This window comes from Diorhabda carinulata, chromosome X (genome assembly GCF_026250575.1).
Source record: "Diorhabda carinulata isolate Delta chromosome X, icDioCari1.1, whole genome shotgun sequence".
Lineage (NCBI taxonomy): Eukaryota > Metazoa > Arthropoda > Insecta > Coleoptera > Chrysomelidae > Diorhabda > Diorhabda carinulata.
In genome coordinates, this window is record NC_079472.1 from 61,137,533 (window position 1) to 61,160,339 (window position 22,807).

Genomic DNA, 22,807 nt, shown 5'->3' on the forward strand with positions numbered 1-22,807 from the left:
AAAAGAAAAACTCTCAACGGCGAGTATTGCGTGAACTTATTGCCACGTTTGAGCGAAGACATTAAACAAAAACGGCCACTTTTGGTTAAGAAGAAAGTGTTGATTCATCAAATTCACATATTCGTTATTGTAGTGGCCAAAATTAATGAATTTTAGTTTGAATTCCGGATTATTTTCTATTCTTAGACCTGAACAAATGACTAGGTGGTCAAAGTCAATATAGGCAACCTTCCCTTACATCAAACACATAAAATACCGTTTAGTATTATTTCCTAGATAGAAACTACACGGAAAATATCACAAGAAATAGTGTTTGAGAGCATTTTACGGGGTTACAAGAATGTTGTACATAACTAAATCCATCACTGAACTTTCATGTTACTTCTTGTTCTATTCGTGGCAATTTAGTTGATGCTCAGAATGCAGGAAATTTCATTAACGTACTGAAATAGCCGGACTACTTCTGTTTATAACAGAAAAAAACTTATATGCTGAGGTTAACAAAATTATTGAATGAAACTTTTTGAAAGCTTGTTTTTTTTTTGATAAACATTATATTGGGATAATTTTTTATGTCGAAGGAAGTACATTCCCGACAACTTCTATGTAAAAATTATAAATTACCGATCATAAAACTCGAAATTTACATTTCGTTAAATTTTATTATTTTCAACTTGATTTGGAACTGATCTTTCGTAAAAAATTTCACGGTTGAAAAATCATGAGCAGTGAATCGAATTTAAGGCACAATACATTAAATTGTATTTTGGTTAATTACCTCCAATAATCATAAAGGTATATGAAGATAGTTAATAACAATATGATGCTTTATGGTCGACTGAAGGGATGAATTCTTATACATGTAAATTTCCCCAAACGGCACTAGAAACGTCTTGATAAGAAATGAAAGGTCTGATGAATAAAATTTTGAACCCTATCTTAAAATATTAAACCCTATCCTCAGTGCAATTGAAGGTCAGTCCCGTTTCTTGGGAGTTGAGAATTTCTGATATTTATGAGCCAAACATCTACTTTCAGCGATCTTGCAAGAAACTATATTTTCACTTATATCACGAGGAAGTTTGAGTGATGAAAACCAAAATAACAGTTTTTATGATCACCAATAAATTGGAAAAGACAAGTGTCGTTTCGATTTAACAAAGTATGCAGTGTTAGAGGTGGGATAATAAAACTTTTGCAACCTATGAAAAACTGAGCGTTCATGAATAAAAACCTTACCACTTTGATAAAGATTTCATTTTAAAATTGGGCAATAATCACATCTTTGCATAAAGGAGGAGATGTGGATCAGGCATCGAACAATCGTCCATTTGTATTACTCCCTACGTTATATAAGATATTTTCCTCATAAATAACGTTTATTACAGCCTATAAAACCATCACTCAACTGCTAGAACTTTCCTCTAACCATTTGTGGTTCATGCACGATGGGGACCCTCCCCACGTTCGAAATTTTTTTTAATAGGTGTGGTCGGGGAGGTCTTGCTCTACCTTATTTATCTGCCACTGTCCGCTCAACCTCTTAAGAAAAATACTTGAAATTCCGAATTAGAAATACAATTACATTGCGATTTTTCATATCATTCATCAGAAGAGAGACACTCTACGGATTGCTAATTTGCCCTACTCTTGGAATACTACAGAAAAAGGAAAATAAAAAAAAAGCCGTGAGCAGCAGAGCTCCATCACGAAAGTCGAATTTTTCGTCGAATGAAGAATTTAACTAATACACAAACAAATCTTTCCATTAAATGAATTTCTTGGAAATGATATCAATTCTCAATCTTATTTCTTTACATGGAAAATTTGCTATTCTTCAATAACTTTTCATTTCACAAGTTAACTCTCTCTCTCGAATGAAAATTCATAATTTCAATGGACCCGGTGGTCTCGAACCCTCTTGTTCAATTCCAATTGACAACAAAGAAAAAATTGGCATAATGACAAGAAATTTCGAAAATGGGAAGAAGAAAAAATCACCCTAGCACCCAGTTCAACAATTACAACGATCAAAATGATTTCGGGCGCTTTGTGCTAGAATAAAACTTTGAACTTGAGAAAGACAATTCTTCAGCATCACCCCTACTTGCATGCGAAGTTCCAACCCTCTAGTTAAACTTTTTCTGGCCAAAAAATAAGAAAATATAACAAAAATGACCATAAAATGGAGAGGGATGGAGATGGAAAGTTTCGACCTTAGACAGGAAATCATCTCGCAACTAATTGAACCTACATGTGAAATTTCATTTTTCAGTCGCTTTTCGTTTGACCTGCAGAAGTGAGTAAAGGTCAAAAACCACTTTTTTTGCACTGCGACCCCTCGAAATATTCATTTGTTTTCAACCAAACTCTAATAACATCAATCCGTCGCCAAAAAAGCCACGTATGCTAATTTTGAACCAAATCGGACCCATAGCAATTGCTCGAGAGACGAAAATAAAAATTGTAGCTTAAACAGATATATAGATATATATGTAAAGAAAAATATAATTTTCTTTTGCGTGTTATTTTGCCGTACGTCACATAAAGTCCGTTTATGACAGATGATCTGTCACTGTCATCGATGGGAAGCAGGGCATAACCTCGAATGTCGGGTTGTGTGATTGTGTGCTGGAAAACAATTTCATTTTTAAGTTTATTTTAATTTGTGATTTTGGAACAGACATTGTTAATAATAACATTAAATGTCGTTTCTTTTCTTACAGGTATGAAATATTTGTTTAGTACTAAATAGGTGCATACTTTTGTTTCATGTAATTTTTAGTTTACATGTTAATAACAATAAATCGCTTTTCTTACAGAGAAACACAATTGTGTTTGATTGACTGTGTCACCAAAACCACAGATATATTGGAAATTGTCTTATATATATATATATATATATATATATATATATATATATATATATATATATATATATATATATATATATATATATAAAATACAGACATTCGAAAAACCATCATAATCGTGTTCAGGAAGTCTCAAAACATGGGAAAAATGATGTGCCCCCCATTTTTCTTCTAGTCATGCCCCTTCTTCGAAAAATTCGACTAAAAATGAAAGCTATTGATGAGAGAATCAATGTTTGAAGCGTTTTTAACGTTCAGAATCCTTATTTTTTATCATTTTTATTGATACAGGAAGATGTTGATGATAGAAAAAACCCCGTTTTATTTTATTAAATAATTAGAAACCCAAATCTAGAAAGATATGAATCTTGACGTTATTTTATTATAAAAAGGAATATTTAATATATCCCTCGTTTCTCGTTTCATATTTTTCCCGTGAAAATGTTTGCTTCCCATCCGATAAAGGATAAATAATGTATACGTACACAGCGAATAAAACAATGTCTCTGACACTATCGATGTTATTTTATTTCAACACAAAGATGTATGGCAATCTTTTTGGAATGGAAGTGCATCTTTTGCAGGTTCTGGCCTGCCAAAATACGATAAAAGTTTGGAAGCAATACCAAAATATACTGAACACGCCGAGGAAACGATGATATATTCTTGCAGCTCTGCTCTTCTTGTTTCCGAATCACGAGTTGTTTATTCTAAACAGCATATTCATATACTACAACAGAGATGGTTGGAATATAATATTCGTTCTTGAACTTTTTCATTTGAATTTGAACTGAGCCGGGCTTTCCCAATTCGAGTTGTATGAAGAAACTATGAGTAGAGGAATGTATATACACTCAACACCAAAAAAAACCTGACAAATCATGTTTTTCTTATTAAATGCTTATTTCCCTTCAGGATTAGTAAACAATTAGATAAAACTTAGATTTGATTTATTTGTATTGAAATTACATGTCGGACCTATTCTAAAGTGTAAGTAGTTTTTCACACAATTAAACATCTTTAATTTATTAACCAAGCCTTTTCTATAATTAAGACAGAATGATGATTCTTTAAAACGTTGACATAGACCGAGCTGATGCCTTGGTCAGAGAAGTCCGGAGCTTACGGAAAATTGCCGAAGTTTACCATTCACGACGCAGTCTCGCGTCTCCGGGAGAGCGGTGGCTACGATAGGAGGGCTTGTAATGGGCGACCAAGGGCTACAACGACTGTAGACGATCGATTTATTACGCTCTAGGTATTGAGAGATCAACATTTGACGACTCCTGAGGTTCGAGAAAAACTTGAAATCTTATCAAGACGATCCGCGACAGGGCCAGAGCGATTTGCTTAATGTACCATTCGTGAATCACGGCCTTTTGAAAGGAGATCAGCTATGATTTGAGGTGGAATTAATTTGCACGCCCGGATTGAACTGATTTTAATAAATAATGGGGCTGTGACTGCTTGGAGGTACATTGAGGAAATCCATTTAGAAGCTTGTGATCCCATTTGCTCTATTTATTGGTGAGCAACTAATTCTGATGCAGGATAATGCTGAATGCTTGGAGCAAATGGGAATCAGTTTTGGACTGGTCTGCACGATCTCCCGATATGAATCCCAAAGAGTATTGATGGGATAGTTTAGTGAATCGTGTTAAACGACGTCATCCTCTTCCTAGTGATTTGAATCAACTCCAAATTGCTCTTCGAGAAGAATAGATTGCTATGATGGTGGAGTACGTCCAAAATTCAATGTCTTGGATGCCTGATAGGGCTAGAGCTAATAAACCTAATAAAAATAAATAATATTTTACATTTTTTGTTTAAATAACTTATAAATTAACAAATTTTTAACATATCCGGTTTTTTCGCTGTTGAATTTATTCAAAAAGCCACTGAAGCAACGATTAAAAAATTGGTGGAGCAGGGTGTAAGTTTTGGTGGATGCGACCACCAAAGTCAAGACGTTGGACATGGGAATTAATAGTAAATATCCATTTAAGAAGAATTAATAACTTTTGAACTTGAAAAAAACATAGAAAAATTAAAAAATTCGTCAGCTGATCTTATTCACCCACAGATCTATCATGCTCGAAAGGATCATAAGATAAGACATAGACCCGATTAACTTGATATGTTTCCGAAAAATAATTAACGTGATACGGGTTAGTTTCCGGTTAACCCGTTCAAAGTTTTCGAAAGATCCTATGATAAGTGGTACGTTTTTGAATTTACACCCTATACAGCCAAAAAAAACATAATAATTAACAAATGATATTGTACAATTTTATTAGTTTTAAATTTTTGTTTTTTTGAATTTGAATATGGCGATTTCACACATGAATAATTTTTTCTAGGAGCTGGGTTTCGTTGATGATCGCCTCTTTAGTCACTTCCCTTTTCCTCAGCTCTCACGCATTTTTAATTGGGCTCATATAGGGGCTATTACTCGGCCAAACCAACATTCTTTGAGCTGCGGAATCAAACGATTTGTTAACTCATTTATCTTTTTTTATGCAGAGCTTTATTTAGCAAAATTTCGAATGTGCTTTCGTCATTGAAACAGGAAACAGATCAGTCAAAAATAGAAAAATACATAAACTTGTTTGTTTTCATTGCAGCTGTCGATTCGGGTTTCCTAACTGGGTAACAAGTATTAAAATCCAATTCTTTCAATTTTTTTCGATAAGTCCATTGAAATTTGATTTCCTACTTCCCCTGATTCATTTTTTTTATACGTCGTAGACTAGCTTCAGAAACATTCAATTTTCGCGATATTTCCCAGTAAATATTTTCGTTTTCACTTCAGCTTCTTAACTTGAAAGATCGCATTTTCTACCCATAATAAAATAGTCAAATTATTTTTTTTTCAAACACTGTATAGATAATATATGAATAACTGAGTAATACAACAAGTCACAGAAGCACGTCCGTACCTGAGACGGTTCCGGTACAGGTTTGCATTTATTAACACAGTGTTGCCATATGTTTAAAATAAATACAAATAGGTAGTCTATAACAAATCGAATATAATAGTTTTAATATACAATAACGGTATAAAAACTCTCGACAAACATAAAATTCGCAAAAAATACAGTACCTCTAATAATTTGCTTCAAATGTATATGTTAGTTAAGAAAGATTAGATCAGAGAGGTGGAATCAAATTTCAATTATCTAAAATAACGAAGAAATCGATACTCGGATATATATTTTATCGATTCGTTCAGCGAACTAAATATATCTCTCTTTTCATTAAAAAAATTCCGTGGAAAACGTAAAATATAATCCTAATTCCATTAAGTTCCAACCGTAAATCTTATTCGATAACCCTAAAAATATCATAATGAACAAGACATAGCTCTTTTCCTCATTTTTAGTGTGGCGAAAGCCTTCGGAATGCAATTAAATGTCTGTAGATAACTTCTTTATTCTTAGCATCGATTGCAGATATATTACTGTAAATGGCCCGTCCAATTTTATTCGATATCGCGAAATGTATAGCCGATTGAATGAAGCTTTTTCAGGATCTCACTTATTACATTTATTTCTAGCAGCGTCTACTGATCACAGCGATACCTACTGTCTTTTCACTTCCTCTTAGTAACAGAGGTGAAGCGAATTATGTGGGATTCTGGATACGGGATATCAAATGAAACTAAGAGATACAAAATACGAAAACTTTGAATTATATAAAAAATAGAAATACCACTTTAGTTTAAGTAAACGTATTCATAGATCACACTAAAATCGATTATTCATTTTCAATTTTTTATAATCAAGATAATGATTTCTCTAATTTATTGTCATTGGAAATAGCTGAGCTGTATCAGTATCTCTAACAAACTATTCTAACCACATCCAATCACGAAAAATATAGAGTATTAACGCGAAATATTTGCCTTTTAAAAATATTTTTTATCCTCAACTATAGAGGGTAGAGAGAAGGGGGCGAACCTCTTGGGAAAAGTTGGAAAAGTGTCCAGCTCTATATGCTACATAACAGTTCAAAAACCTTTCAAGAAGATACATGCTCAAGAGGTGATACATTGTTGGTTCAGGAAAACTATTTTAGCAGCGAAGAGATCCAAGTATATTTTAAGAAAGAGTTAGATGGGACCTCACATCAGCATATGAAGCAAAAGCAACTGGTAAGAAAAAGGTCTTCGGCAATCATTTCCACGTCATATGTGCATTTGACTTGAAGCAGGTTTTACTTACCAACAAACCCGGAGACGAGTACTGGCAACTGTAGTCAACTCCGTCCTGCTGTATGGAGCACCAGTGTGGGCAAAATCGCTGGAGATAACATCATACCGCAAGACAATGTCATCAGTCCAGCGGCTCTCAGCGATCAGAGTGGCGTCAGAATACCGAACGGTATCACACGACGCGGTCAATGTCGTTGCATTATGCCCGCCTATTGACATCTTGGCAGGAGAACGACAACGGCAACATAGGAGGAAGAAGGAAGAGCAGCGGAAGGTCCTCTGCGACGAGGAGAGGCCTGAGAGTCTTCGTCTCTGGCAAGAGAGATGGGACTGCTCAACGAAAGGTCGGTGGACACATCGACTTATCCCAGATATCATCAAATGGGTCAATCGCCAGCACGGGGAAGTCGGGTACTACATCACCCAGCTCTTGACTGGACATGGGTGCTTCCGGACATACCTACACAGATTCAAGAGAAGTGACTCCCCAAACTGTCATCATCGCGGCGATGCGACCGAGGATGCGGAGCACGTGTTCTTTCAGTGCCCCTCTTATGAAGAGACACGGGAGGAACTAGAGAGGTACCTGGACCACACCATCAGTCCAGAAAATATAGTGGAGCACATGCTGAAGAGCCAAGCAGCATGGAACAAGGTAGCGGAGTACGCGGAGACCATCATCACCAGTAATCAAGAGTAACAGTAACGCCCCGGCGAAGTAGTATTTACAAAGAGTGCCGCCGGGGAACCACCGTTCCAGGAGCAGGGTTAGAGGTGTTAGGGAAAGTTTAGTGCGGTAAGAATCCCATATAACTCGCCTGGCAGGTAGAAGGTCCATCCAAGCGAGTACCTTTTGAAGGTTTCCCCCTGCTCCTCATTAATCTAAACACAAAAAAAGATTGCGTCAACTTGCGACATATAATTCAACGTTACATAATTGCTCTTCATGAAAGTCCACGCGTTTTATGTGACCAGAATGCACTGCAGAAAAAGGTGCCTATCAAATAGCATCTTGCATTTTTTTTTTTAAAAGTATTCCAACAGAAGTCAAGCAAATTGTGCTTTATTTGTACACTTGTGTGTATTTCTTCATTTTTGCAATGTTTCACTATGTTATTGATCTACACCAAACATTAAAAACCATAAACCATGTGTCATGTGGACCATGCTCTAAAAAAAGAACAAAAAAGAAAACATCTATTGATATTTAACTACCCAGAAACTATTAACTAACTGACTACTTGATTGTTTTTACTAAACTCATTATTCCCCTGTACATATTTGTTTTATAAACTGTTTTATCAATAGGATTTTGATGCTTGTGATTATTTAATTGATTAATTAAAAAACTAGAATCACAAAATATCTTTTTTGACCGCAAATTTCTAATTGCAATTAGCCTTTTCAAACTAAATTAACACGGTACGTCGAAGACATTTGGTAGGTTACTTCCTGGCTACCTGCCTATTTATATGATTACTGAATATACATAACCTCAAATGTATATCTGACAGATGAGTCAGACATTACTCAAATAATGTCAAAATCGTTGTTTCTTTACACCAGAATTTATATTTATCTTAATTTTTAATCGAAATTTTGACGGTCATGGGCAATTTTGTGGAAAAAATGTTATCCAAATTACAGTATTATTTCATAAGGTAAGCTTTTAAATTTTTAGAAGTGAAAATATTTATCGTATTTATCCAAAATGCTGCGAAGCTAGATCAGGCTTCTAGCAATCCCACACTTAGATTCTCTGGAAAAACAAACGACAAATCTAATTGAAATGATGCTGTGTATAAAAAAATTACTACAATTCATCATTGAACGTAGTTATTGAATAAATACGCACTTATTATAACGATTAAACTTCGATAATCAGAACGCAATGTTGCCAGCTAGTTCATTCTTAAAAATAAGGAAATATCACTATAGGTATAAGATCGTAACTACAAGGCGAATGCAGGAGAGCCTTTACGTTTCAAACAATTTGGCAAAACTCGTGAGAAACTGAACGAAAGTTTCGTAGTTATTATTTTAACAACTTCGTTGCAATACTCATCGATCGATGAGATGAAATATCAAGAAAGTGAAAAAACATCAATCAGAAAAATTGTCGTTGCAATTTGAATTTGAGGTTTACCAAATATGTTAGAGAAGCTGGCTGGAAGAAAAAACTTCGCGGCATAGAAATTCTGTATTAAGTTGTGTTTAGAACACCTATGCTGCTGTGTCGAATGTCCCGATTATGTAGATGCAAGTAAAGACGTGAAAACGAAGTCAGATATTGTTGTTGGATCCACAGAATTACGTACATGTTCAGGAATGTAAAACTGCAAAACAAGTATGTAGTAGGTCTACTTAAAGATCTGATAAATACTAAACTGGAGTCAAGCAATGGTGTCAATGATGGGTGGCTTGGCACTTTGATGTTAGCAAGCTTACCGGAAGAGTATAAGCCTATGATGATGAGGTTAGAGAGTTCTGGTATTCAAATCAGTGCTGATGCAGTTAAATCAAAACTCATACAAGAGATTAATACATCAGAGTCAACCGCTTTCTACATAAACACTAAAAAAACAAGAAATAAAATATGTAGACTTTATATCGTTGTAAGTGCCAAGGTGTATTGATTTGGGAATTCCATAATGTCCTTCTGAATTGAATATAGTGATCGATAGAATGAATTTCCATTGTAACGGTCTAGGGTAGAATCTTTTAGAGCTCCTCCAAGTCCTTAGATTGCTTAGAATCTTTTACATCAATTATTTCTGTTTTACGAAGGTGCACTTCCAAAAATTTATGACTTTATTTCAAAAATATTGATATTTCTAAGTGAATCAACCTAATAGTCATTTTTTTCTTCGTAAGGATAAGTCGCCAGAGAAAACTGTTATATGAAAAGAAACAGGGAATTGAGTATTTCAGAGAATGTGCCGATAAATATGGAGATATGCAAATGGAGGAAATTAATCGCAAGATGAATGAATCTTTCCAAATTGTTGATGGGGTATTAGATATGAAAGATCCGGTGGATATGCCTCAACTTACTCACATTCAACTACAAATGGTGAATGATGCTTTCACGGGGGATCCAAATGAAGTCATCACCGAGAAATTTAGCTTGAGCATAAAGAGACGAGATCTATTAACTTTGGCAGATCTCAATTGGTTAAACGATGAAATTATTAATTTTTATATGAATATGATCATTGAAAGGGGAGAGAATCCGAAATGGCCCAAAGCTTACGCATTTAATACATTCTTTTATCCAAAGCTATTGAGAGATGGTTACCATTCGTTAAGAAGATGGACCAAGAAAATTGATATTTTTGCAAATGCTCTAATTTGTATTCCTATACACTTAGGCTTCCATTGGTGTATGGCCATCATTGATTTGCGAGCCAAATATATCAGGTAAGTATTTTCTTTTGGATATGAATGAACAGTTGTATCAATTTTGCTGAAAATTTGTGTGGTGGTAGCTTAGAACTAGGAAAAACGCATAGGATACTTTTCATCCTGTTACCGTGAGACCTATCGCATCTCCGATGAAATAGTGTCATAAATCGAAAAAAAAAACAAACAAACTATGGAGTAATCAGCGTTTGAAATTAATTCCAACTTTATTTTTTCACTTTTCGGATGATGTCTGAAAAACTGACATATTTTCCGCAATAACAACTATTCTCATGAAGTTAATTAGGATGAGTTTTTCAAGTTTTTTAGCACTAATAATACAATTAAAGAGTTTTTCTTCAAATTTTTTGAGTTGTGACACTATTTGAGCGAAGGTGCGATATGTATTAAAGAAAGTCGTGTTATTTAAAATATTTTTAACTCAAGAACGGCCGTACCAATTTACTGAAAATTTAAGTGGTGGTAGTTTAGAACCAGGAAAAGCGCATAGGATACTTTTCATCCTGTGAGACATATCGCATCTCCGATGAAATAGTGTCATAAATCGAAAAAAAAAACTATCGAGTAATCAGCGTTTGAAATTAATTCCACTTTTATTTTTTCACTTTTCGGATGATGTCTGAAAAACTGACATATTTTCCGCAATAACAACTATTCTCAAGAAGTTAATTGGGATGAGGTTTTCAAGTTTTTTAGCACTAATAATACAATTAAAGAGTTTTTCTTCAAATTTTTCGAGTTGTGACACTATTTGAGTGTAGGTGCGATATGTATAAAGGAAAGTATAGGTATAACAAAACACAATAAACAGAATAACGAGAAATTAATCAGTCAAAATATCATCATAGCTTCTCGCCGTTAATTTTTTAAAAATGATATAACGAAACGCAACTCACAGATAAACACAATTTTATCTATGGTTGAGTATGATTTGAAATTTGACAATTGACGTTGTTTATGTGTTTGTTTCGAGTTTCTACTAACTCATCGTGCCGATATTATCACTAACAATACCGAAAATGATCGAATCTTTCCTGACATTGCGAATGAAAGAACTGAAGAACAAGAAATTGCTCATGAAGAGCGCCGCTTTAGTATGACTGGACTTCGAGCAAAGCGAGTTAGTCCACGAAACAGAACGAAATTTATCACACTGATAAATCATCCTATGTAAGATGATAAATCGAATACTGAAATTTCTGTATTATATTACAGATATTATGACAGTACTGGAAACAGCAACAATAGATGTTTGAAAGCTTTGAAAAAGTACTTAGAAGATGAGCACCTTGATAAGAAAAAATGTCCTCTCTATACGACCGATTTCAAATTGGAAAACTTAAAAGATATACCTCAGCAATCGAATGGAAATGATTGCGGTATATTTACATGTACTTACGCAGAATTTATAACAAGAGATGCTAAAATTGGGTTTGACCAAGAACACATACCATATTTAAGGAAGAAAATGGCAGTAGAAGTACTAGCAGGTGAACTATTGGTTAAGTGAATAATATTTTTTTATATTCAATGAAATTTTCTTTGTTATCGGTTACGATAGTAACGTTATCAGCTAGAAATTATAAATTATATTTAGTGAAAATAACAAGTTTTGTCATTTTGATGTAGTATGTACAGAAAATATTTGAAGAATATCCTAGATATAGATCAACTATCCTAGTTTGATTCTCTGGTTATCCTTGCATCAAAAAGACAGAAAGAAAGGAAGAGTGATTGAATACATAGAATGACTCCTTCGCCCTCTTCCTTGAGGTAATGTCACCTCAGTGAGGTAGACGCTAAGTAAGCGCGGTGATCACAGCTACCGTAAAGTATTTTGAAACAGTTCCTCAGACTACCAATCTCTTCTGTTATGAGCACGGTGCTTTCAAGCGTTCAGTATACAACCTTTTGGCTTCTGACGAGTTACCAGAAGCCAAATCATACATCAAATGTATATTGGCATATTCACCATTCATTCTACCACATCGAAACTTTAAATACGATGTGATAGTTATTGATGACAGGTTTTGAAAAGATTGACAACAAACTGACATTAATAAATTGCGTCGCTTCCAATTTTTTCTTTAAGCCAGTAATATGATCTCCCATAATATTAGTACAAATGTTTGTTTCTTTATTAATTAGTTGTACAATAAATTTTTGATTGTGTTTCGATATCTCCTGTAAGTATTTTCAATAAATAATTACAATTTATTATAATTTTCTTCAGAATGTCTCTTTATGATAAACGATTTCCTTGGCATATTTAACGATCTAATTTATGTCTCTTAAGCAATAAATTTTATCGAGTTAAAAAATCGATTAAAAAATTAATTTTTGTAAAAGTTACGGATTGTAAACCTTTGGGCATAAGCCGTCCCTTGCCTTCTTATGGTAGTGTAGAATTATTTATTCTGTCAGACACACTATATGGATCCGCCCGCCCTCTTTTAAATTTAGAATAAACAAAAAAGACAAGGTTTTTAAAGAACCAAAAAAAGGAATTTTCTTTCGTTTTTGCTTTATTTTCGCTTTTCTTCTGGCCATAATCTACCTTAGGAAATAGTTAGGCAAACACAACCTCACGCAACCACCACAGCTCCATCCTGTAGAGGAGGTATTCCCATATCAGGGCCTACTCCAACAAATCCCCCTCCTTACAAAAATCGTCCTTATCCTACCAAACTTTAACCAAAGTATCATCATCTAATTTCCTTTCATTCTCGAATTCTTCTTCTCTTGCAATCCTCTACCTCTACAGCTGAATTTTTCTTCAAAAAATTTCCCACATGCTTCTCTTCTATCTTTATTTTTATACAGCTTCCTTTATCTTCTTCTTCTTATTATTGCCTTTCTCTCTATTTCTCCTATTCCTCTTATTTCGTTCCAAAAGTTTCTCTTATTATCCCAACAGTTATTTGATAAGTCTTCTCCGAATTGTTAACATATTTTTGCTTTATTAGTTTCTTTCTTGACTTTGTCTCTATGGTTTTGTATGCGAAAAGCCAGTATGCACTTGCATTACTTAACCTTACTTCTATTAAATTATTCTCGTCTTGGTATTATTCTCGATTTAATTTCATTGAATATAGATATTTTCATTAGAATTGCAAGTTCAGTGGTATTTGGTAGCGGTAACATTATTAATTCATATTTTTTCGCCCCTCGGGTCCGCCAATGTTCATGGAGTTCAAATCAAATCCCGTGATAATAGGAAATGCGAAATCCGATAAGTTAGCGATAGAACATTTAATAATCTATGGTACTCGGTGAACTTACCGGCTTTGTGTTCCCAAACTTAACACGTCCACTATGCAGACGGCAATAACCGAAGTTTGCTATTGTTTCATAAAATATAATTGATGTTAATTTAATAGATAGTACTCTCTTGTTAACTTATAATAATTAGAGAAATTTAATTATAAAAATTATGGAAAATACTTTAACATATATACAAAGATTGAATATCATTCAGTTTAACGACTAAATTTTTGGCAAAATTGAGATCTTCTTCCGCTCCAACAATTTCCATACTTGTATTATAATCTTATGCTTTTCTTCTATTCTATTTTCACCATTTTAGGGGTGGGATTGAGGCTCTGCACACTTTTATGTCATCTTCGTCCTCCGGAACTTTTCTCAATAATCTCGCATTCATTTTATTGGTTTATTGATTTTGTCTTCATCGGCTCATTTGGATTTCAACGGTGCTCTAATGTTTTTTCCTCTAGTATCTGCAATTTCTTCCTCTTCTTATATTTATAGAGCTATTTCCTATGTGTGTGTCATCGATTTTCTTGTGTTTTTGTCATTTTCCTCAAATCCTTTCTTCTACTCATGACTCATTCATTTTATTCATCTCTCAATTAAGCACTTCTAAGTCTTATTCTATTTCAATAACTTTCATATATATATAGGGTGGCGCAATAGAACGAGAATTTATTAAGTATAGACTAAAAAATAAATACATAGGGTATTGTTGAAATGAAATATATGATGATTAGGTAATTAAATGAATACGGGCCTCTCGAAGACGGCCTCCTCTAAACGCGAACGCAGATTTGTGAAAACGATAAATCTAGGTTGATTGCTGCCATTTCCTGGCGGATATTTTCCTTTACCTGACTGATTTCCCTCGGATTGTTCATGTAGACTTTATGTTTGAGGTATCCACACAAAAAAGAATCAAGAGGGGTGAAGTCAGGGCTACGTGGAGGTCAAGGGAAATCACCTCTTTTGAAAATTAGTCTTGTAGGAGATATCTGCCTCACAGCCGCCATAGGTGACAAATCGCTCCGTTTAGGGGTGGTATAAGGGATTAGGATCCTTTGGCATCAATTGTTTTCTATTGTTTGAATTGGAGTTCTTTGTCTAATGTTAATTCCATATGGAAAATACAACATTCTGCATCATTTTTCTGCGAGTCATTTCAAGTATTTGTATGACGACCCAATTATCTAGCTAGAAAATTTCAATTGCGATCAAAATATTGGAATATCCATCTAATATCAATCTTTGTTTCTCTTTGGTTTTCTTGAATGGAAATTATTTACAACAGTCCGAGATTTGTAGTTACAACTCGCTACCATACTCAACTGTTAATTAAGAAATCACGAATTCATCAACCCATAAGCGATGTTGAATTATCAAACTACGTGAAACACCAAAGTTTGAACTAATCCTACCACATTCTATATAAGATAATAATCTCGGATAGATCAAGAATTCTATTGATGTGTTATACATTTCAATCAAAGAAATTTGTATATTCCAATTATCAACTTGAAATATGCGAGCAGAATTATTAGATTCAAACACCAAAACATTATTCGGTAATAATACTGTTCTGTTTAAATTCCTTTTTCTGTTCAAAATACTCATCGAAACATAGAAAACGCGTTTCGATAACCAACTTATCGTCTTCAGAAACTGTAGATCAACTGAACTTTGGTTCAACTTTAATCTCTGTTTACTTGGTCATCGAAGCCCGTGTTAAAAAGTGTAATTGTGAGTGTTGTGATTGTGGAAACAGTATGTTCAGTTCATTTATTTTAACTGTAATGTTCAGACTAGGCCGTACTAGTTTATTCTGCGTATTTATATCAGGATCAACAAGTTTGGATTTGGTTAAACTGGTTTATCCTATCGGGCTTATAATATACTAGTTTGGAATAGATTATACTAGTTAATCCTATCGCGTATTGGAGGAACTAGTTTAGTTTAGGCAAACTAGTTTATTATGAAATTGGTTTTGGTAACGGATAGATAGACCAGCTCTTAAGGCTGTAAAATCTCAAAAAAATATGAAAATGTTCAGTTAGATTCTATCACCAGCTTAAGGATAAAAATTCCATACAATTTCTGTATATGAGAAGTCATTATTTGAAACATTCAAATATATTGCTTTACTATATGTTGTTCTCGGGAAAAATTGAAAAATCGAATGTTCGCATACATTTCCAACGTTGTTTCATTGCAAATTGACTCGGACAAGGCGTGAAATTGAAAAAGTTTATTATAAAAATAGCCGGTATATGTCTCTTATCCCATACACGAAACAATTACCGTAGCTGCAACTCTTCAGTATTGCTAGTCGTAATCTTGTCTGAATGTTACGATGCACTTGAGAATTGTTTACAGGAGCCGTTCCCAATTTCTCCAATTTTAGTGCTATTTTTATTGACGGAAAACCTTCGGCAAAGCGAGAAATTTGTGGAAAGGTAAAGTTCAATCCCTATGTTATCATTAACTGTAAATACGGGAATAATTATTGAAATATTAATGCATCTAAATGTTCTTGATTTTAGGTCTCTTCTGTTTTAAAATTTTTTTAATTATCTTTGAAAGATAGATAACATTGACGTTTCGACTTTTCTTTAAAATATGAAACAAAGATTTATTTGAATCACGACATCTATCGAACTTTGGTTGATGTACAAAGCTACAGAAATCTGTAAAATTAGTGACATTTGACTGTTCAAGTAACTAGATTTCTGACTAAATATATTATTTGCATACAATAAATTTTGAATGAGAACTTACACAATTTATTATAAGAACAATTCTTGCCAATTAAATATCACAAATTCTTAATTTGAATATTTAATTTTGAATTCTATGAGTTTAAAAATTTTTACAAGCATTAATAATATCAAAAATCATCGGATATCTTAATTAATTATTTCCCAGTCCACTTTGGTGTTTCATTCCCACGTTCCCAATAAGAAACCGCTCATAATATAGCCGGCAAAGACTTCTTTACAATATATGTATATATACAGGGTGTCCCAGAAATTGCACGCCAGGCTGACACGGGAGGTAGATCAGCTTTAGATCTATCAAATAAAAGCAACATGACCTCAGTAAAAGTTTTTTAGTTTTCGAGATATTAACACTTTTAGGTTTTTTCAGAAAATCTCTACTTTTTGCCCTATTTTTGTCTGTTATGGGCATAAAAAACCTCTAATTTATAATTCTTTTTTTTCTGGGCTACCACTAATAGTTGGTTGAGACAACCCAGTATTCATTTTAATAAAAAGTAGCACGACATTAACAAAAAAAACAACTCAATCTTACCTTTTGTTTCAAAGCGAAAACCTTAACTAAAGTTTGGTTAGCGACTGTGAAAAAAAAAATGTACCAGACTGAGTCAGAAAATGTTCTCAAAAACTAGCCTACTTAGTGCTCTTTAAAAATGGTATAATATTCATAGAATTATAAATTAGAGGTTTTTTATGCCCATAACAGACAAAAATAGGGCAAAAAGTAGAGATTTTCTGAAAAAACCTAAAAGTGTTAATATCTCGAAAACTAAAAAACTTTTACTGAGGTCATGTTGCTTTTATTTGATAGATCTAAAGCTGATCTACCTCCCGTGTCAGCCTGGCGTGCAATTTCTGGGACACCCTGTATATATATATATATATATACATATAGGGAGGACACTTTACGCGTGAGTTAGGAACATTATTTTTTCTACGACCGTATATACAAAAAAGTATACCAACCCATTTTTCTAAAATTATTTTATTTCAACAAACATAATAATATACAAGACATTAACTAAAAACTACTAATTATTATAAATATTAATATTCTGTAGACTAGTAAGAATTGCCGATCCAGTGGAGTTATTTGGTTTCAACTGGAAGGTAGATGACGTCGATGAGGATGGCATCGGTTGCAGGTCGCATAAAGATGACGGCAACGGTTTTAAGTCATTTGTCAGATAACAGCTCGGTATTAGTTCCATTTGCAGCCTTCAAAATGGCTTCGGGAAGTTCTTCGTCGGATGAATCCATTAATATTATTGTATCGGATTCGGTTTAATGTGGTTTAATTTAGAAGAAGATTGCACTTATTCAGTCACTTCCAAGACGTTTTGAACAACTTTGACGTTTTAGTAACAATTACATGGTTATATAAGAAATATCTGTATTATTTATATTTTCAAAAAATTAAAAATGCTTCAAAAAGCTAGAAAAAGTTTAAATTTTATTTGATGGACTATTTCGTAAATATTTATTTACCTGTAGTAACAATAGTTATAATCTCAAAAGTAAAAAACTATCTAATAAGGTCAAAATTTGCATAATTTTGACACTTTTAAAACTAAAATGCGTGCGGGAAAGTGGGTTAAAACGCACGGTCGTAGAAAAAATTTTTATATGTCATACGAGGGTTGCTACTTTGAGATAGACAAATGAAAACAAACATTATTGTTTTTCAATATATTTTCCTTAAAGATCAATACATTTTTGCATGCGGTTGAACAAACGGTCGAAGCATTTTTTCCATTCCAATTGAGGTACCTCCAAAATTCGTGATTCGTACGCATCAACCACTTCTTCAGGTGAAGAGAAACGTTGACCTTGCAATTTTTGATCTGCAAAAATAAGAAGTAAACATCATATATCAAACAAGGACTCTACAAAGGAACAATCAATTCGATGTTTTGACTGTTCATGATTCGTCACTTATCACGATCTTATAGAGGTTTTTGTGAGCAACGCGATCCAGTTTTACAGTATTCATCGTGAACAAATGTTTATGCAATAATAAATCCATGCCAATGGAACTAATGTCATGTATGCCTCAATCTCACAGTATGTCAACAGCCGATTTTGGACGATTTCCAAGAAATTCATCCACACGGTGGCTAAAAGTCGAAGCGAGTTGGTTTAATCCACGTCGATAACCAAAGACAATCACCAAACAAAATATTCGCGATTCAATCTAGTTTTTCGATCAAGAAGAATGTTTCAAGTATTCATAGATCCACGATTCTTCACCTATCACGATTTTATAGACGTCTTTTTCCTTGTACGAATCGACACAAGCTTTTTTTGGGTGATGGTCAATTTGAAACCTTTGCTTAGGTATGTTTCAATCTCACAATATTAGTTTCCGGTCAGCATCGCTGTTTTCTGGCACAACAGCCGATTTTGGACGACCTTCAAGAAATTTATCCTGTAGTGAAGTGAAATCTGAGTGAGTTTGATCGGAACACAGTTGTTGGTTTAATCCACGTCGAAGGTCATAGAAAATCATCACGATTCAATACTGTTTTTTGACCAAGATGTATGTTTCAAATATCTGTAAACAACCCAAATAGCACTCGTATGAGAAAATGCCAATTTCAATTCCATTCCAATTTATAACTTTCTTGAAAACTTAATTTGGTTATCAGCTAAAATTCTTAAAAACTGTTTTTCTGCATTTCAGTTTTATTTTTGTCAGTGTCATAAATTGTATGATATTATCGTAATAAGGGTTGCTGAAATCTTCGTTCTGTATTTTTAACGATATCACGTTTCTATGAGAAACAATATGAGAATATAATGATCGGTGGAATTGTGAAAATCGTTTGACCAGATAAAGGTCAAGTAGCAAACTTTGAGAATATTAACTTCTACAAGATCGGAAACTTTTTTAATTTAGCGTCTTATCCGAAATGTCTGGAAACAAAAATAGTGGAAATATTCTCCGAAGAAAATTTGGATTTTCCAGCCATGCAAAATTTATCGAGTGCATTTTTATAAGGCGAGGACAGACGCCATCCTAACCCTATAAATCAGTGATCGAACGACTTTAATGTCCCAATATGATATGATTACCGGACCCGGATTCGGCTTCATATCTGGAAACCGCTGGATATAAAAAGAAAAATGGCTCATATTCGGTGCGATTTTGATGACAAACATGGTTTTCATTCCAAAATTTTTACGAAATAATAAAATGAAAAATAAGGTACTTACTCGAGTTCTAAAAACTTTTCTATATTTCAGTTTAATGAAAAAGTTTATATATATGTGACAGCAAAGGAGTAGCTAGATATATATATTGATTAGTTATTACACTTTGATGTCTCAAGAATAATATAGTAAATATAGAGAAAAAATTATGTCAAGCGTCGGTAGTTTTGCTAAAAATACTTGACATTAAGAATCCAGAGTTTAAAATGGTTAACCATGATAATTAGTAAACAAAAAACAATTTTCGTATTGAAATAATGAAAGATTAATCATATTTTTGGAAAATAAAATCGAAAAAATGAGGCGTTCGACCACATGACATTAAACACCAATCAGAGAAGCGCATGGAAACGTGACGTCACACCTCACGGAACGCCATATTGTAGCTGTCATTTCCATATAAAGTAAAAAGGTTATTTTGAGTAATCACCATAAATTGTTGAATTAATACAGTTCGTTTTTAGTTTAATCTTGAAAGACAGGTATAAGTAGGTAGGTATATATTAGCTAGTATTGATACTTTGGTGTCTCAAGTATAATATAGTAGATAGACATTAAATAATAGGTTGTAATAGGCTTATTTGCACTAGAAATCAATCGGATGCCTTAGAGTTTCTAATGGTTAACAATGATAATTAGGTAGTGAACAAAAAACAACTTTCCTATTAAAATTAAACACCAATCAGAGAAGCGCATGAAAGCGTGCGTCACACCTCACGGAACGCCATGTTGTAGCTGTCATTTCCATATAAAGTGAGAAGGTTATTTCGAGTTTTATTGTTGAATACAGTTCGTTTTTAGTTTAATCTTGAAAGACAGGTACAATTTACCAAGGAATCAGGATTTGAAAAAGCAAACAGTGTTTAATATATACATCAAAATGATCTTCACAGAAATAAATTGTGGAATCAGTCGATAAACTTAGAGAATGTGGCCATTTTTAACCACTTTCTTTTCGTTTTTATCGTTTACTTTCACTTTGACTATAATTTATAATACGAAGAATTCATTATTTATTAAAAAACAATTGACTGTTACGGATGTTTCGCGAGATGTGACGTCGCGGCCTTTTTCGCGGTCAATTTCATTTCTAAAAATTCAAAAAACTGACGTACAAAACTATTTTTCTTAAAATAATATATTTGTGGGGCGAAATAGATATTAAGCTATTTGAACTAATCCCCAAATTTTGTCAACGTTAATTAACGTTTCTTATCTTGTTGACATTTATTTTTGTATCAAGAGAACGGTGAGAATTCTGTGGTTATTCCTTCACTGGTAAGAAGTGATCCGATTAAGTGGTCTCATTCTGCCTACTCCACGCATCAAACCCCCTCTTTTCTAGTTGATTCCAAAGTCTCAATCAGCCTACTCCTTGGAATATTACCAATCGCTACTGGTACTGAGCTAACTGATGAGCAAGCCGCCTGGACCTGAAACGTTTTGGCCAAAGTTGTTTCGGAAAGAAGTGCATGAAAAAGGTGATTCCAGGTTGACTGTAATCCTCTATTAGATAGCTTCTCGAATACAGATTGACTTGAATGAAAATTTAAGTGAAGTATTTTTGCATGCATTTTGAATTTCAAATTAATTTTTGACGTAATCGAAATTTTGAAAAAACAACTGCAATATCAATGCACTATCAGTATAAGATCGAGATGAAATCACTCCCAAAATACGTACAAGGATTATCGAAATTATTGTTTCATTAATTTTGATTTAAAATTTATTTTTGCGTTGATGAAAATTTTGGAAAATCAATTGTATCAAATAGAACATGAAGTTGGGCAAAGGTGGAAGAAATATCAGATTCAGTGACATACATCAAGTGTTCCTTTGCCATGAGGGAAATACGTCGATTTGTTTGGCCAATATAGGAACGGGGGCAATCTGAACAGGGGATTTCATGGTTTTCATTGGATATTTTGTCTTTGATGTATCTGTTAAGGAGAAATATTGAATAGTGAATATGATACAGTATATATTTATCTATTTAGTATACATATTTATGATGACGAAATCAACTACCGTTTGTTAGAGCTCTCATTTAAGCGAAAATATATTAGTATAATATTTCATGTTAACAGCACGGAATGCAGATAGTAATGCATTTTTAAATGTACGCCTATGTGAAATAGTCGAAGTTGGAACCTGTGATATTTTTAATTCGTTTTATTGTAGCTTTGTTGCATGGCGAGCACCGGAAACTTCCCTATTGTTTCGATGATAATATTTTAGCCAGCTTCCGGTCAAACTTCGCTTTCCCCTACCACCTTTATGACACTTCCCTTTTAATGTAGCCATACTTTATCGTTTCTGTGTTTGTATTCATTTTGATTTGTAGTTTTCATAATTTTATCCTTTATATTTGCTTGTATTCTCGCCTACAATGACCCGTGTTGCACTAAAAATCTCTGTATGCGAACATTTTTGAGTTATGGATCAAATTTACGCGTCGTAAATTTTCGGATTAGTTGTCCCTGATGTAGGCACATTCCTCTGGAATGCTTTTTCGTATGTGTACGTTAAATGGGGCCATGTAGGACATTTGGCGGACATTCAGATTTTTTACTTAATTAAGTTGAATAAACGACCAATTAAAATCCTTTTCTGTGGGTTCCAAAATCATGTAATTGAAAAAAAAAGAGAAAAGACAATTCAACAGAGCATATATTGCGAAATGAGGTGAAATTTTTTTCTATATTATGGTCTTCCTGAAAGCTCGGGCTTTTTTTTTAAATATCAAAGTAAACTATTGAAATTTGTGAATAATCTGAAATATTTCATTCGAACAGTGGCACATGATAATATTGAAGTTAACAATTTATTTCTCGTATACATGGTGGTTGATGCCATCAACAAGCGAAAGCTTATTTAGGCTGGGGACTCCATTGGACTTATCGTTTAATAATTTCTTGAATTTTTGCAATCAAAAGCAAATTTTAATTGTAAAATTTTTAATTGTGAGGAGTCTGTGACTTGGTATTTGATTGTCCATTCAGCTATTTTCTATTCTTAGTTATTCCGTCCATAATTAATAT

The 22,807-nt window shown here is 33.5% G+C and overlaps 1 protein-coding gene across 1 annotated transcript; it reads left to right on the forward strand.

Moving 5' to 3' along the window:
- The first annotated feature begins 8,604 nt into the window (after positions 1-8,604).
- On the forward strand, positions 8,605-12,105 carry LOC130901326 (sentrin-specific protease 1-like). The gene is made up of 3 exons (XM_057812629.1): positions 8,605-8,747; positions 9,961-10,506; positions 11,725-12,105. Exons 1-3 carry the CDS (start codon positions 8,695-8,697, stop codon positions 12,017-12,019), a joined length of 894 nt encoding a protein of 297 aa, XP_057668612.1. The 5' UTR covers positions 8,605-8,694; the 3' UTR covers positions 12,020-12,105.
- The last annotated feature ends 10,702 nt before the right edge of the window (positions 12,106-22,807 follow it).